This window comes from Daldinia childiae (assembly GCF_008694065.1).
Source record: "Daldinia childiae strain JS-1345 chromosome Unknown Scaffold2, whole genome shotgun sequence".
NCBI lineage: Eukaryota > Fungi > Ascomycota > Sordariomycetes > Xylariales > Hypoxylaceae > Daldinia > Daldinia childiae.
The window spans coordinates 3,474,093-3,490,135 of NW_022984643.1; the positions used below are offsets into that span (position 1 = coordinate 3,474,093).

The following is a 16,043-nucleotide window of genomic DNA, read 5'->3' on the forward strand; positions in this document are numbered from 1 at the left end:
CAAGTTTCTAGGCATAGCTAATAGCTACATGGTACACTCAATGACGTGCCTGGGCCTTCTTCTTCCTCGTCATCCGTTTCCTCGCGATAATCTTCTGTTGTAAGGCATCCTTCTCCGAGACTTCCTCGTTCGCCTTGGCGCCAGAATTATCACCTGCTGTTTCAACCTTTTTCTGCCCCCTCCATTTTCCATTTGACACAGAAAAGTCCTTGCCTTTTGGTGGATATCTTGACCCATTCGCATTCGCACTTCTGTCTTGGCCTTGTCCATCAGGGCGCTGATTGCTTCGGAATGTCCGTTGTCTTTCTTGGTTGTCCTTCCTCCTTGCTACTACCTGGGCGTTCTCAATAGCAAACTCGACAATCAGCCGCTGTGTTTTTCCAGCCGGGGTCTTTAATGCGTGCCCGTTTAGCCACCGTAAGCCCATGAGTGCCCATCGATGCGAGGAGTATTCGATGAAACCATAGCCTCGACTTTTACTGGCACCGTCCACTTCAGGCACTTTTGATCCTTCTTTGTTCTCGAATACTATCTTCGCTTGCTTGACTATACCTTTACCCTTCTCTTTTCGCCGGCGTTCGGCCTCCTTGTCTTCCTCACCGCCCCGGGAATTCTCCTCCTTGGAAAGCGGCTCTCTTCGGCCTTCCTTGACATCCTTAGCGAAGCCAACAACAGCTTCACGAGCTAAAGCCTTAAGCTTCTTTGAATCCAAATCGCGGGGGATATTGCGAATCGCTAAACGAGTGAGACTTAGATGAAGACTTGGGTTGCTTTCGATGAGCTTTTTCCGTTGGGCAGCACTATCTTCGCGAATTTTGACTTCCGTGGGGGCGAGCGTCGCATATAGGGGTGAATCCGTCATGAGAGCACCTTCAGATAATAAGTATAGTCGGCGCTTATCTTTTTCCTTGCCAAGCCGAGCGGCAATACCCTTTTCTGCGAGATTACTCGCTTCATCTTTGCTTACAGCCTGTGATACTTGAAGAATGCGACCATCCATAGTGTACTTGCCCTGCTCATCCGCTAGTTCGTTCTGCAGGATCGATTTTTTATTAGGTATCGTAGATTGCTGGGCGCGTGGTGCACCCTTAAGACATGCCTTCGAATCATTTTCGCTGACAAAACAGACGAAACCTGTGCCGGCCGGCCGATCAGTCGCTCGATCGATTACGATACGGGCGTACCTGACGTGTCCAAATTGCTCGAAGTGAGATTTCAGTTCTGTGTCTGTAGCTGTAAAGGGTAGATTGCGAATAAAAATAGTCGACTTATTATCTGTCATAAAGGATTTCTTAGGGGTAGGCTCGCGTCCTAATGCGGCACCACCTTCATTATCAGCGTCTTCGGATTTGTTATCGTCTGGGTTGGCATCGCTGTCTTCATCCTCCAGATTTTCCATATGGTTTTTCATGAAATTTTTTATATCCTCATCCTCTTCGTCGTCTTCGTCTTCTTTCTCGTTTTGGTCTTCGCCTGACTTAGCGCCATCGTCTTCCAATGCTTCGTCCTGGTCCGCAGGTTTAGTATCTTTACTCATGCTGTCATCTTTATCTGGTTGCTGCTTCTGTTGCTCCCACGTCTGCTTATCAACAGCCCAATCGACAGCTAGAGTTCTGCCGTCAATGGTCTTCCCATTGATAGCTTCTATAGCCTTTTCTGCATTCTTTCGGCCACGCATAGTAATGAAACCGAACCCCGAGAGTTTCCCTTTGGCATTTGGAAGGTCGGCATATTTTACTTTTCCAAACCCCTGGAATAAGGATGCAAGTTGATCTGACTTCTTAATGCTCCAGGGCAAATTTCGTACGATCAACTTGGGTGCTTTACGAGCCTCAGCCAGGGTTGCTTGCCTCTCGGCCTTCTTAGTAGCGGCATCTACTGACTCGGTACCTGGTTGGCGATGTCGAGGTTCTGCAACCTCCAAAACTAGTGGACGGCCGTCCAACTTCTGTTTGTGGAGCTTTTCTTTAGCCTCTTTAGCATCGTCGGCGTCGGTGAAAGTAACGAAGCCATAACCGCGAGAAGCCTTGGTCTGGGGATCAAGAATGACAGTAGCATGCTTTATGGGGAAATGTTGAGAGAAGAATTCGGTCAAGGTCTCGGCGGTGGCTGTAGGCGGAAGTGATCGCACAAAGAGAGATCTACTCTGCTCAACTCGAGCTTTCTTGGTAGGTGGCTCGACAGTGGAATCAACATCTTTCGAAGGCGCATTTGAGTTTGAGTCTGTTCCAGACGCTCTGGATCTTTTAAGATCACTGCTACTACCCATTTTCATTTTCACATATGACTTCTGCTACAATTGATACTGGTGAGATAACGACGGCGCAGATGAACGTAGCTTGGAGGAAATAAAAATTATAGTCTGGGAAGAAGAAAAAAGTCCGATAAGTAAAATTATCGATAAGGATAATAAATATTAGCGTAGTGGAAATGCACATTTAGAGAAGTACCTAAACGTACGCTAAATGAGTTTGGTATCTTTAAGCAGATAATTACGGAGCCTATTAATGTATTGAACCGTCAGACCGTGTAATACGGCGTGGGGTAGAAAACGGAAGGGCTTTGGCAGTTGTCCTAGCAGCCGTATCGGTTTATTGATTTACTTACCAAATATAGGAAAGTCGCGCCAACACAAAAAAACATTACCTTACCCTATATTATTCCATTCATTAAATGTTCATAGTGGGGGATGCCAATGATATTCGCGATACCTTTTGCGCGTCTACTTTTACACTTATTATTTTGCTTCAAGTGGCCCAATAGATTTGCTATATTCTCAATTCCTATAGACACTTCGTTATCAACCTCTTCCCAACTCGAAATCAAATTCACTGTATCCTTGGGCGCATATTTTTCACCGCCCACGGCATAGGTTCCGAAGGGTCAATACAAACATCTAAACTAATAAATATACGTAACGGAACTATCCTATTCATGCCAGCTCGAGCATCCGCTAGGTCCACGCGGACTGCTGGCGCCGTATCTAGCAAAGCGTCCCGACGAGTATCATCGTCAAGTATCGACCTTCCCGAAGAAACACCCGATAGCCAGTTGCGCACCCAAATATCTTCAATATTCCGCGACGCGCAGAAGACAACCGCTACTCATAGAAAATTAGTTATCAATATCCGTAAGATTCACGAGGCTTGCTGTTACGAACCCACGCACCCCGACAAGACTTCTACAACCGAATTCAGTGAAACCGACTTCAATACCGAGTTTACACGATGCGTCCTCAGAGTTATGCCCATCAAGAAGAGCGAAGGTGTTGGCGACAAAATCATCCGCTTTATTGGCCTATTCCTACGTCACGCGAATGACAAGGACAACGAACTACTAGGGGAGGAAGATGTCGATGCTAGCACCATGCCCGAGACTCCGAGTACTCGGCTCACTACTCAAGTTATGGAGATCATTTTGCCCTTACTTACCTCCAAGGACAAGTTCGTCAGATATAGATCAACTCAGATGATCTCTCACGTTATAAACTCCTTGGATGCCATCGATGACGACTTGTTCCAGAAGTTACGTCACGGCCTCCTTAAGAGGATTCGCGATAAGGAGGCTATGGTCCGCTCGCAAGCCGTCCTTGGCCTCGGTAGGTTGGCTGGAAATCAGGTTGAGGGTATGGTCAACTCGGATGACAGTGATGATGACGCCGAAACTGGTCTGCTTGAGAAGCTCCTCGAAGTTCTACAGAATGATCCCAGCGCTGAGGTGAGACGTTCGCTTCTCGTCAATCTACCTATTCTACCCAACACTCTCCCATACCTCTTGGAAAGGGCAAGAGACCAGGATCATGCTACTCGCCGCGCTGTCTACTCTAGATTGTTGCCTGCGCTCGGCGACTTTCGGCATCTCTCCCTCTCGATGCGTGAGAAGCTGCTTCGCTGGGGGTTACGGGATAGAGATGAGAATGTTCGAAAGGCTGCCGGAAGATTGTTCCGCGAACGCTGGATTGAGGATTGCGTGGGTAGCAATCAACCTGAAGATGGCGAACAACCAGCTCCAACAGCTCCTCCAACTATCGATGGACTTCTTGAGTTACTTGAGCGTATAGATGTCGGCCATTCTGGCGTCGAAAATGGCGTCGCACTCGAGGCCATGAAAGGCTTTTGGGAAGGAAGACCAGATTATCGAGAGGCTATGGAATTCGACGACAACTTCTGGGACACGCTCAGTGCTGAGTCCATCTTTATAGTACGAAGTTTTAACGACTTTTGCCGAACAGAAGGAAACGAAAAATATGAATTCCTAGTTGAGGAGAAACTGCCTGAAGTTACCAAGTTAGCCTACTACCTTACACGCTATTTAAACGTTCTCATTGAAGCTATAAAGAGAGTCAAAAACCAGAATAACGTAGAGGAGGATGAGGAAGAAGATACAGCTGAGCAGGAAGATACAGCTGAGCAGGAGTTCATTGTGGATCAATTGCTACATATCATCCTCACCCTCGACTACTCGGATGAAGTTGGCCGACGCAAGATGTTTGCCCTGCTACGGCAAACCCTATCTATACCGGAACTGCCCGATGAGACTACCAAGCTGACCATCGAGGTGCTCCGGGACATATGTGCACCTGATACAGCTGGTGAGAAGGAGTTCTGTAGTGTTGTACTCGAAGCTGTTGCGGATGTTCACGATACTATTGTTGACGAATCTATCGTTGGGGATGGCGAGGAGAGTTTCCACTCGGCCAGGTCCGAAGTTAGTGGCGACAGTACTCCTACCAAGAAAGGGAAGCATGGCGCAGACGCTACTCTAAACGACGAGGAAGTACGAAAGAAGTCTGTCAAGGAGATCATGATCAACTTGAAATGCTTGCACATTGTTCAATGCATGCTCTCAAATGTCGAAGGAACCTTGCAGCAAAACGACCACCTTGTGTCGATGCTTAACAATCTAGTTGTCCCTGCCGTTCGTAGTCGCGAAGCACCCGTTCGAGAACGTGGATTAGTCTGCTTGGGGCTCTGCTCACTCCTCGATCGACCACTGGCCGAAGAGAATCTAACTCTATTCATGCTTTTCTTCAACAAAGGCCACTCGGCACTTCAAATTACCGCGCTACAGATCTTGACAGATATTCTGAATGTCCATGGAGCGCAGCTTCTCACGGCAAACCCAACATTATTGAAAGTGTATATTCGGGCTCTCCGATCTGGCTCTAAAAATCCAGAGGTCCAAGGCGTAGCCACCCTCGCTGTCTCGAAGCTATTACTTGGGCGTGTAGTCACAGATCACGATACGTCAACAGAGCTTCTCAAGACACTAATAGTAGCTTATTTTGATCCTTCAACCGCAGGGAATCAGAGTGTCAGGCAAGCCCTCAACTATTTCCTGCCTGTATTTTCTTATTCGAGAGCCGAGAACCAGGAGCTTATGGGAGCTGTGGCTCTCGATGCGCTGCATGCTCTATACAACGTCAGGGAGGGTCTCGATGACGATGAAATTGATGTGGATGACGAAATGGCCAGCCTAAATACTATCGGTGCTTGTCTAGTTGACTGGACAGACCCTCGAAAGTGCTATGCCCCTGGTATTCCTATGGATGCCGACAAGAAGAACGTGAGCGGAGACATCCATCTGGACTTAGCAAGGGATATTCTCGACAAGTTGAATAGTAATTTGAGCAGTAAGTTTCCGTTACCGTGTGATGCCGCTATTAATACTAATAACAATATAGAGGAAGAGAAGAAGGTCATGGCATCTCTACTAGGAAAGCTATATATCTCACCAGCCTCTTCGGAGGATAAGATTCGTGCCTTGTACGAAGACATTTCGGCAGCAGTCGAAGAGAACCTCGTATCAGATGCTACGAGTAAGAATGCTCTCTACAAAATCCACGTGAGCTTAGGGAAGATCGTGAACCAACTTAACGAGCAAGACAAGATGTCGAGGCGAAGCGCTAGTAGGAGTGTGTCCCTTGCTCCTGATGAGAAGACCATCGCGGAAGATGCAACTGTCATCCGGGTGTCGAGAATTAAGGAGGAAGAAGAAGAAGTAGAAGAAGTAGAAGAAGAAGAAAAAGGTGAAATAGAAGAGGAAGAAGCTGATATCTCCGGCACGGCTGGTCGGAGTGAAGCTGATTCTCTCGTGGAAGACCTTTTGACGGACGGAGAGACATGATGGTTATGACTTGGATACGTCAGTGTTATGTCTTATATTAATGTGTAAACGAATAAATACCCTGTTTATATTAAAATACTATCACGTTACACGTTGTCTCAACCCTAGCGTTGCTGGTTAAACTCGTGGATTACCCATAGACCGAGTTACTAGATGGACCCAGGCACCATATTAAATTTCGTAACGTTCTCGATAAAAGCAGAGGGTTACTTGTTAGTTCACTAATAGGAAATGAATCCGCATAGAAGAATATATTTCTGCCTCAGAATTGGGTTTCCGACAACGAGTTTAAACATTGGCGAGGTAAGTTAGTAAGCATAAAATGGAAACCAATTCGATAGCAGCAAGGGATCGACGGTATCTAGGATGGGTTGTAAATCGCTAGCCTGTTCTCAAACCGATATAGTGAAGTCATTTCAATAGAAGGTCTCACATCCGGAATAGGCGGTCTAGGTAGTATAAGATACATCACCTTTTATCTAACTCACGAATGTCCTTTAGCTACACTACCTCAAGAGGTTATTCAAGATCAGTCCTATTAAGAGTACATTATTCCTCATGCTACGAAAGGTCTACTAGGTCAGCAAAGTATCATAACACACCAGCCGTAAGTTTTGGCACACAAATCTACAACAGCCATTGATTAGCAACCTAGTAGGTAACGCCTGTGGCCCTGCTATATATAATAACTATTCGTTGAGTTCGTGCCGCTCCAGTATATTCAACTACAGCGATGCCGTCAGATATCAGAGGCCCGAATGACCGATGCCCACCACCCAACGAGCCTTTACAGCCCCGCTTCCAACCCCCAGGCCGTTCACCATTATTGGATTTTATACATCCTCACGCACTACCAGGCCTGCCTTCGGGTATCATGAGTCTACCGGCCGCCCACCATTATGCGATGACTATCGCTTAGATTGAGAAGGAACGTGTTTCATGAGTAGAAGTTGGCAACCTGTTCGAGCAGAGCCAAATCGACACCCCGCCGGGACGAATTGGACGGTTCTGATGTTGTGATAGTGATATTTCCGATATCACACCAGTGGTTAACGGGCTATGGAAATGTCAGCAGGATTGTTGGATGAAAGAGGAATAAGGGGTAGACTAACCAGGCAGCTAAGATACTTGCACCAACTGCAGTTATTCTGGTTGGAGTAGAAGTTCCTGAGTAACACGATGAAAACAACGATAACAAGTATGAGAAATCCAGCGCGAACGAGCCACCACACCCACCAGAGGGGCTTCCGACCCTTGAAGAAGCCTACAGGGTTTCTATAGAACGAAGGGAAGGCGACGCTGGTGATACCACCGCCGCCTACGGTAGAATACGAAGGCCCTCCAAAGTGATCCTCGCCAATCTTACGGCGGAGAGCGTTTGGCGAATGGAGAACGCTGACACCCAGACATAACCCGACAATAAACCCGCCGATATGAGAGAAGTTGTCCAGACCGGGGAGCAAGCCGAGGGCGAAGGATATAAGGATCTCGATGATGATAAATATTAACTCCCTGCCAGGGTTACGCCTCTCACCCCACGAGTATAGCAGATCGAGCAAGGTCAGAGCAATAATTCCGAACAAAGATCCCGATGCTCCGGTAGATGAAATTCCCGGAGCAGCATAGTTGCCTCCCATAACAAAGCCAAAGATACCAGCACTCATATAAACGAGGAAAAATCGGGTGGATCCGATGGCCCTTTCGATCTCCTTTCCCATAGTAAGCTGCAGCAGTAGATTGAAACCGATGTGGATTATACCCGCATGCATAAAGATGGGGATTATGAAGCGGAACCACTGGTTAGGTGCCGGGTCCTGATTCAAACCGTTGACGGGGTCCCACTCGGGATTGGGAACTCCATCAAACCCGCAGAGCTCCGACAGAGAGCACTTATTCGAGTCGTCGCTAGGGTCATTCGAGGTAGTGTTGGGGCAAGGCCATCCAAACCCCGGTGGGCTATAATTTTGTACGCCATTCACGTTCTTCATACACGGGACGAACCTCGAACCCATGTTGATAAGAACCTGCTGCGAAGGACCTATCATGGGGTTAAAGGAAGGCTGAATCTGAATCGGGCTACCTGTGAGCTGAGCGGCCTTGACGAGCTCGGCAATGAACACGGCGATTTGAATGATAGAGAATAGATAAACCATGATGGGTATTCTCCTCTTCTCCGATCCAAGCATGCCTAATTCACCAAACCGGATGCGACCACGCTTGGGTAGGCCTCGACGACTACCCGCCTCTTGATCTGGGGCGTCGTAGACATGGTCAGTCGAATCGGCCGCATAACCTGGTGATTTGTTGCTCTGATTGCGCATGGGGATATCATCGGTTCCTACGGGTGACACATCACCCGGTCCGGAGCCATGATATCTTGTGTCGTAAGCGAAGGTCTGTTGGGTGTTGTTTAAGGAATCGGAGTTCTGGTGGGATTGTGAGTTAGTCGGGTAGACATGGTCATCAAAGACGCTCTCGAAGGGAGATACGGTAGAAGCACCCGGACGTTCTTGATTATGCGCATGCGAGGTATAAGAAGGCGGGGTTGTAGATGCCAAGGATGGCTCGTATTGATTATAATGTCGTGATGGATCGTTGTTGTTGTAGTAGTCGTTGGCCGCCATGGTCGCTCTTCTATGGGAGGGTTGGTTTGCAAAATAGAAAAGATGTGGCCAGCACTGATTAATTTTGCACTTTATTTATTAAATAAATTTTTTCTTGGTTTTTGTTTCCCAGTTCTAGACCCGTTTGAGACTCGAAAACACCAGGCTGCACCGGTAGACGAGTTAGAATAAGATGTCTCGAGGTGAGTCGACGTAAAATGGGATAGATGGCTCGGCGGTCGCTAGTCGCTCGAACGAGTGTGGGAGGAACAACAACCAATTAGCGTAATGAGCGTTGCTTAATATGGGTTTTCGCCTTGGTTGATTTGATGATGATGCCTCTCTGTTAAAAGAAAGAAAACGAAAAACAAGAATAAACGAAACGGGGAATGGAAAAAGGTGTTGCTTCTTTTTGGAGATTTGTTTGGCAAAGCCTTCGTATTTGTTTGAATTATTATGTAATGAGGCAGGACACACAGCCAGATCCAGCAGTTGTCGTCACGCAGCAGAATAAGCGCGATGAATTGTGTTGCATATGATGTACTAATACAAAATGTGGTAGGAAAGGAGTTGTGCATTATGCGGGGTTACTGAAAGATATTTGTATAGTACTTAGCCTTCTACAAAGATTGCGTGTCACTGGGTGCTTAGCATAGTGGCTACAGCCTACTAATAAGAGGCTGTGCTAAAATTCAGCGGACTACCTAAGGTACCCGTGGTACGTTATGTACATTCCAGGGACTCTTCTTGGGTTTCTTGACTGGGTTTATGCTTCTTTACTATTCTAATTATGGAATCTCCAATGCCACGCAGCTTACGTACGTACGCCTTCATCGATGATATATTCATCTGAATGGTTGAATGAATACAGCTGAATGATACTGTATGGGCTAACAGTCCCTGTCAAGCCACACATTTCATTGACATTCTCAACTCCCAAGATTCTAAGCCTTTACAAAACGTAGTAGCTAACGTATTCATATACACGTTTAGGCAATAATTGCGAAGCTCCAGGTTGTTAGGTAGTGTATGTATATCCACATTCGGTTCGAATCATTCTACGACGTCCCTAAATTAGCTTCATAGAATTCCATGTCGACTTACAGTAGAATTTAGAGAATACAAATCAAATAGCTCTGGACATGCTATTAGCTCTGTCATTGCTTAAAGTATATTACATACCATGTAATATTTCCTAGTAACTCCTATCTGCCAAGCCCGAGACTGGCTGGCAGATCCCTCACGAGTAAAGTGCTCAATAAAAACCCATACTGGAGCATAGTAACGTCTCCTGTTACCACTAATACCGATATCGTGTTGAATAGTCTTTTGGACTGACGACCAGACCGCGACCTTTCTTGGCGCCCTTATAGACCGTCTCGATGATATCAATTAGCTCTTGCTTGTCTTCGAGGACAAAGTTGAGCTTATTGTTATTTCCCGTGCCGTAATCGCATAGCATGTGCTTGTTTCGGTAGAAAAACATGATGGTGCAAGGGTCATATAATTCTATACGGGTTTAATTCATTAGGAGCTCGTCTTCAAAAAAAAAAAAAAATAGTTCAGAGAGACGGGGCAATACGCTTACCATACATCTGGTTAAAATCGGGTACTTGGTCGATGTCGCAGACATAGATGACGCAAAAGTTCTTTACTCTATCTGCGATGCGATATAGAACCTCGTCTTGTCGCATACATTCGGGGTCATGATCGCGGCCGAAACGAATGGCTATAGGAATCATGGATATTAGCTCTTTTCTCTATCAATCATAGTATTTCTCGAACGCTTGCTTCGCTTACCGACGACGCGCTCAGTTTCCGAGAGGATAGCTTGGTCGACATGCCAGCCAGTGTTCAAATGTGGTAGAACAATTGAACCCATGATTGGACTCTGGAAATATTGGTGATGTTGGTGATGTTGGTGATGATGATGATGATGATGATGAATAGTTGGTGTTTTTGTTTCTAGAATTTAACCTACGCGCTTTGACTTAGGTTACCTAGAGTGTTCAAGTTAGATAAAAGTCCCACGCAGCCGCGGCTTGATGTCATTAAGAAATTCTAGTAAGCACACTGGAAATCTTATGTGGTGGGGCAGTATGTGCATTGTAATCCGGGGGATTTACGGCTAAATCACATATTGAAGCAGTCCGTGTTATTTACACAGTATTAAACTTAATTAAATTCATTCAATGACCTAAAATAGGTACATAGGTACATTGATCACACACATACAGCTTGGAAAATAATTCATTCGGATTAGACTTCACAGATGAAGGTGTTATATTGATTATTTTTTTTCTGGAGCAAGATATCATACATGGATCGGATTGCAGATCAAAAAATATCCCATTAACGAGTCAGTTTCCCACCAGCTAATGCGACAAGCTCGGGGAAGATGGGTGTCCCGAGGCCAGTAACAGGATCCCATCCTTCAACTGCTGGGAAGCCGTCAACACCGCATCCGACAGCACTACCACTTACGATATCAGTCAACCCTTTGTATCCCTTCGAGTACAGCCACGGGTTCAAGAAGCCCAGTGGCCGTTTGCCCGACGAAATGAGCGCGTCATTTACCAACGAGATAATTCCACCCGTCAGAGGGCAGCTAGCGCTAGTACCGCTAATGGTTCCTTCGGTGCCGTTCCAGAAATATGCAAAGTAAAGTCCCTGTGCAGAGATATCCGGGTAACCACGGCCTTTCTTGTTATATAGACCATCGTACAGGCCTTTCAGGTTCTTAACGTAGTTGGTAGCCTGCTTCGCCTGGTATGCAGGTACGTCGAAGTAGTTGCTAAATCCACCGCCGCTGGTGTAGTTACCATGCGCAACGCCATCGGGACCAACAAACGCAGGGCGATACGCTACGACTTCGGGTTCAAAGTTCTTCGTAGCACCAACCGCCGTTACATAGGGACAGCTAGGTGGGAACTCAGGAAGAAACTTGGTGGTGTTCTTGCCGTCGTTGCTCACACATTTTCCATACGATCCGACACCACTGTCGCCGCTAGAAAACAATAGTGAAGTGCCACGAGCACCCACTTGAGCGAACTGCTGGCAGACACGTCGGGCGTACGACTCTGGAACAGTCTGCTCATCATCGGCATACGAGGTCGCTACATCAAGTTAGTAATCCATCCAAAAGGCCAGGTAAACTAGAAGATAACATACTATAAACATATTAGCGTCTATTAACAACAAAGGGGCGTACACAAAGGCAATTTTATACATACCTAATGACTTGCGGGAAAGACTTTTGATCAAGCAGGTAGTTCACCCATACGAGATAGGGTTCGTTCGTGTTGTCTGGAGTAGAAACCGACGGGATAAAAGGCGGGCTGCCCCCTGTCGAATAACTGATAATTGGAGCTACCACCAACCCATATTAGCGGAAGAGTCCTTTGCAGAATGGCTTCTCTAAATACGTACTCTTCCAGTTTATGCCGGCAATGGCCTGGAGGTCTAGGTTAGCCTCCTTAGAAGTGCCCGAATCTATTTCCTCTGGTGTCAAAGCATAGTCACCAGGCCCGTTTGCAATCGTGATTTGTGGGAAATCTTTTGCGCTTGAGACCGCCTCCGGCCGGTACTTGGCGAGGAAGAGTTCCCCATCCGACCGGATAGGATGCTCGCCAAGGAAGTTGTTGAACCCGATCTTGTTCTTACCGCAAGCGCGAGTTTTGTAGCCCTTGGTCGAGTAGAGAGTCTGGAAGCACTCAGGTGTGACGGAGCTAACATTGCAAACTGCGCTTATGTTCTCGTTGGTAGGTGGTGTATATTGGGGGTCAAGGTACACCGGCGCTTCGATATGGTCAAATTTCTCGGCGTGAGCACGGAAGAACGAATTAGTAGGCTGAATCGTATCGATCTTATCATGCAGATGAAGCGGAAGAGACCATTTAGGAGCCCGAGCGACCACACCCCCATCCTTATGCTCATAAACATGGTACTCTGTGTCAAGGAGACGCTCGATAGCCTTGACTGGCAAAGACACCGTGATCCAATCCTTAGCTGAGCTATATCCTGACGGGGTGACATCGTTATCCGCTAGCCACTCGTGGATGAGGTTAAGCGTCTCATCAGTAGGCTTGACCAGCTCCTTCACTTCATCGGCAGAAAGATGCTGACCATAGCGGGGGTGGTCCGGGTCAGAAACTAAAAAACGAAGGTCAAACTTGGGCTTTTCATCTCATCCAACTTAAAGAACATCACATATCATACCTTCGTAAAGATGCCTCTCGAGCTCCGGGAAATTGCTCTGCTTTACGCCAATTTGAAGGTCAATTACATGATCAGCAGGCGCGCGACGAACTCGCTTCCAATCCCTTGGAACATGGTGCGTATCCTTGACACGATACGGCGTTCGTGATCCCACGGGGCTCGCAAGGGAGACCTGGGCAGCGAGAATCGCCGAAAAAGCAAGACCAATGCCGACCATTGTGCACACTTCAACCTATCAACCTATTAAGGGACGGGGGCGAGTAGAACAAGCGAGAGTAGGGCCGGAACAGCAAAGACCGGATCCTAAGGACAACAAAATTCCCAGAGCGGCGCTCGTAACACTTTATATTGTTTACGATGACAGCACGCTATCTCGTACGCACATAATGCAAGCTGATAGAGAGCAAGGATAGATAGCCCAATGAACCACGGCCCTGGTCTAACCCGCATTCAAATATCCAATTGGATCCCCCGCTTACCACAAACCGGAAATTACATTAATTGCGTTGTGATATATTACGTAGGTGAGGTAGTATAGCTGATGCCGTCGGTCATTTCCTACTATGCTCCTAATAAGCAGTATTCACCTCTTTTTCAGAGTCACGCCATATCTCACCTTAACGCATCCGGAAGGTCGGCTACTTATCTGTACCCAGGTCCGTGGGTCTAGATCGTACCCCTGATCTAGTGAGATCCTGCCTTAGCTACTTAGCTACCAATACGAGGTATTGACGAAAGAACTCGTGGAGTAAACAATATAGGTAAACCAATTACGCGTGAAGATCATAGATAGACTACTCTTTTAAAGACCAAACGAACTACCTCCCTACCTCCCTACCTAGGTATCTATTCACGCGAGGGCTGTTAAGCCATTCCTTATTGGCTAATGCCCACATCATGAGAAGGTTAAAGCCCTTACATGATTGCTTATCTGATAGTTGATGAACGCCCTAGATTATCAGACCGTAGATATCTGCTTTTATTCTAATGTTTATCAAGTTAGAGTATTGACTAGATGATTTAGCGTACTCATAGAATACGATACCCGGCCACTCAACTAACTCGATAGTTCATGAAATTCTAGAAGAATTCCATAAGAAGTTCTTAGTATCAAACCATATTTCAAAGGAACATATCACTTTATAATAGGAAGGCCGAAACACACGACGTCTTCGTACAAATCACCCCCAGAGTCTCACCACCAACGTGGTAATATAAAAGGCAGACACCAGGGCCAACAGTCGTGGAAGATCATGAAATAGTCATGGGGAGAGGAAAATATACTCGCATTTTAAAGACAGTCGATATGAAGGCTTTGCCATTTCATAGGCTACTTGTGTAGCACACATATTTTTCTGACTATTCTAGTAAACAACAGTATTGGCTTAGTATCAAACCCTTATGCATCACGATGCAGCAGTCAGTTTGACCGTAAGCATTCCTCGTGATGGGACAGAAACCGTAACCGCACCGTCAACAAGTTTCGACTCGACCGAGGCCACAGATCGGGTGTTATCCGTGACGAAAGCTTCAGCAGCTGCGGGGGTAAAATCTTTGAACGAAACCTTGACACTCTGCTGCGAGCCGCCGGAGTTGAGGAAAACCACAACCACTGAACCATCCGTGTTCTTAAATGCCGTGATACCGGTGCTAGAAACACTGCCGGACGTGCTAATGCGGAATGCACCGGGGCGTACGAACCGCGACCACATCGCGAAGGCCCAGAGACGACCGGAGGGTGTGAGTGTTTTCCCGTCGCTCGCAACAAGGTAGGAAGACGCTTGGAACTGATTCACTTCCACACCTTGCCAGTAGATGTAAGCAGAGAGGTTAGCGTTCGCAAGACCATTATGAATCTTTTGCGCCCAAGTAAAGCCTTCACATTGGCCACCGCCACTATACCATGTTGCACACCAGCGAGATTGGAGGTCAGCTGCCTCGGTTTGCCATGTCTTTAGCTTGGTAGAAATAACCGAGTTCGGGTCACCCGTGTACATGTGGCTGGTAATATATCCAAGATATTTCTCCATGCCTGCTGAGACAAGACCTTGCGTGATAGTTCGCTGAGAGTTCCAGCCCACTGTATTGTACTGTTAGTAACTATCTGCCGAGGCCAAGAACAAAAGGTGTTTCTTGAAATATTCAGAAACTAGGTAGCATAGTTAGAGCAGTCACTTACTCGCGTCGCAACAAGTTATAGACACGTTGCTGAGGCCATTAGCCTCGAGTGTATCGTGTAATATGGGGATAAATGATGCAGCTTCGTTAGCACCGGATTGCATTGACGAGTAACTCGTTCTATAGAAGTCAATATAGCACAAACATCGACCTTCACTCAGCCTACACTTACACATAGTCGGGCTCGTTCAAAAAGCCAAGCTGCGTAACGGGAATACCGCGCTCGCTGTAGTACTTCACGTACTGGACCAAGAAGTCGGCATAGGGTTGACGCCAGTCCCCTGACGAGCATGAGTGGCCTGGCGTACCGCAAAGGTAACCGCCGTTGTTTTCATTGTTATTAGTCTAAGATGTAATTTAGCTTAATGGCCTTCGACAAAAAGATCTTCTCGGAGCTTAGAACAAGAATTACCTTCATGAACCCTGGCGCACTCCATGCATCTGCATAAATGGTTTTAACTCCATATTTCATAGCTTGCTGGCTGAACCAGAGTTGACCTCGGTCATCATCGTCGAAGCTATAGTTTGCAGCCGCGCTTGGGCCGCCTGGGCTTTTGGGGAGGATACTGTCGCTATTGGTCGTACCCGAGCCAATACGGTTGCGGATGATTGTAAAACCAGCACCAGTGGTTGTATTGAACAAGTAGTCGAGACCCTGCTTCTGAGGATCCCCAGATAACATGTCCCTAAACTCAGCTGCACGACCGAATGCCTGGGAAACACCAAAGCCATCTATTTGTTGCAACGTAGATGCAGCATTGACAGTCAAGGCCGACTGGGCATAGGTTTGCCCTATGCTAGCGACGAGCGCCGCTAGGGTGATGAGAGAAGCCATTATACTTAGAAGTCTTGATATAAAGACTTTTAAGTCCTATAGGAAATGGTCTTGCTTGAACACTATAGAAAATGCGTCCGACG

The 16,043-nt window shown here is 46.8% G+C and overlaps 6 protein-coding genes across 6 annotated transcripts; 1 reads left to right on the forward strand and 5 right to left on the reverse strand.

Annotated features, from left to right (window-relative positions):
• Positions 1-37: 37 nt before the first annotated feature.
• On the reverse strand, positions 38-2,275 carry GL218_01867 (putative RNA-binding protein C4F6.14; the record flags this gene model as incomplete). The annotated part of the gene is made up of 1 exon (XM_033578352.1): positions 38-2,275. One exon carries the CDS (start codon positions 2,273-2,275, stop codon positions 38-40), a length of 2,238 nt encoding a protein of 745 aa, XP_033439522.1.
• A 659-nt stretch (positions 2,276-2,934) lies between these two features.
• Positions 2,935-6,126, forward strand: GL218_01868 (Condensin complex subunit 3; the record flags this gene model as incomplete). The annotated part of the gene is made up of 2 exons (XM_033578353.1): positions 2,935-5,632; positions 5,684-6,126. 2 exons carry the CDS (start codon positions 2,935-2,937, stop codon positions 6,124-6,126), a joined length of 3,141 nt encoding a protein of 1,046 aa, XP_033439525.1.
• A 937-nt stretch (positions 6,127-7,063) lies between these two features.
• Positions 7,064-8,750, reverse strand: GL218_01869 (uncharacterized protein; the record flags this gene model as incomplete). The annotated part of the gene is made up of 2 exons (XM_033578354.1): positions 7,064-7,183; positions 7,239-8,750. 2 exons carry the CDS (start codon positions 8,748-8,750, stop codon positions 7,064-7,066), a joined length of 1,632 nt encoding a protein of 543 aa, XP_033439524.1.
• Positions 8,751-10,029: 1,279 nt separating this feature from the next.
• GL218_01870 (Mitosis protein dim1) lies at positions 10,030-10,611 on the reverse strand (the record flags this gene model as incomplete). Its single annotated transcript, XM_033578355.1, has 3 exons — positions 10,030-10,238; positions 10,318-10,458; positions 10,530-10,611. 3 exons carry the CDS (start codon positions 10,609-10,611, stop codon positions 10,030-10,032), a joined length of 432 nt encoding a protein of 143 aa, XP_033438560.1.
• Positions 10,612-11,081: 470 nt separating this feature from the next.
• Positions 11,082-13,164, reverse strand: GL218_01871 (Tripeptidyl-peptidase sed3; the record flags this gene model as incomplete). Its single annotated transcript, XM_033578356.1, has 3 exons — positions 11,082-11,845; positions 12,159-12,881; positions 12,948-13,164. The coding sequence occupies 3 exons, from the start codon at positions 13,162-13,164 to the stop codon at positions 11,082-11,084; spliced, it is 1,704 nt and encodes a 567-aa protein (XP_033438561.1).
• Positions 13,165-14,353: 1,189 nt separating this feature from the next.
• Positions 14,354-15,960, reverse strand: GL218_01872 (putative glycoside hydrolase family 30 protein; the record flags this gene model as incomplete). Its single annotated transcript, XM_033578357.1, has 4 exons — positions 14,354-15,027; positions 15,127-15,245; positions 15,298-15,470; positions 15,538-15,960. The coding sequence occupies 4 exons, from the start codon at positions 15,958-15,960 to the stop codon at positions 14,354-14,356; spliced, it is 1,389 nt and encodes a 462-aa protein (XP_033439095.1).
• Positions 15,961-16,043: the final 83 nt, after the last annotated feature.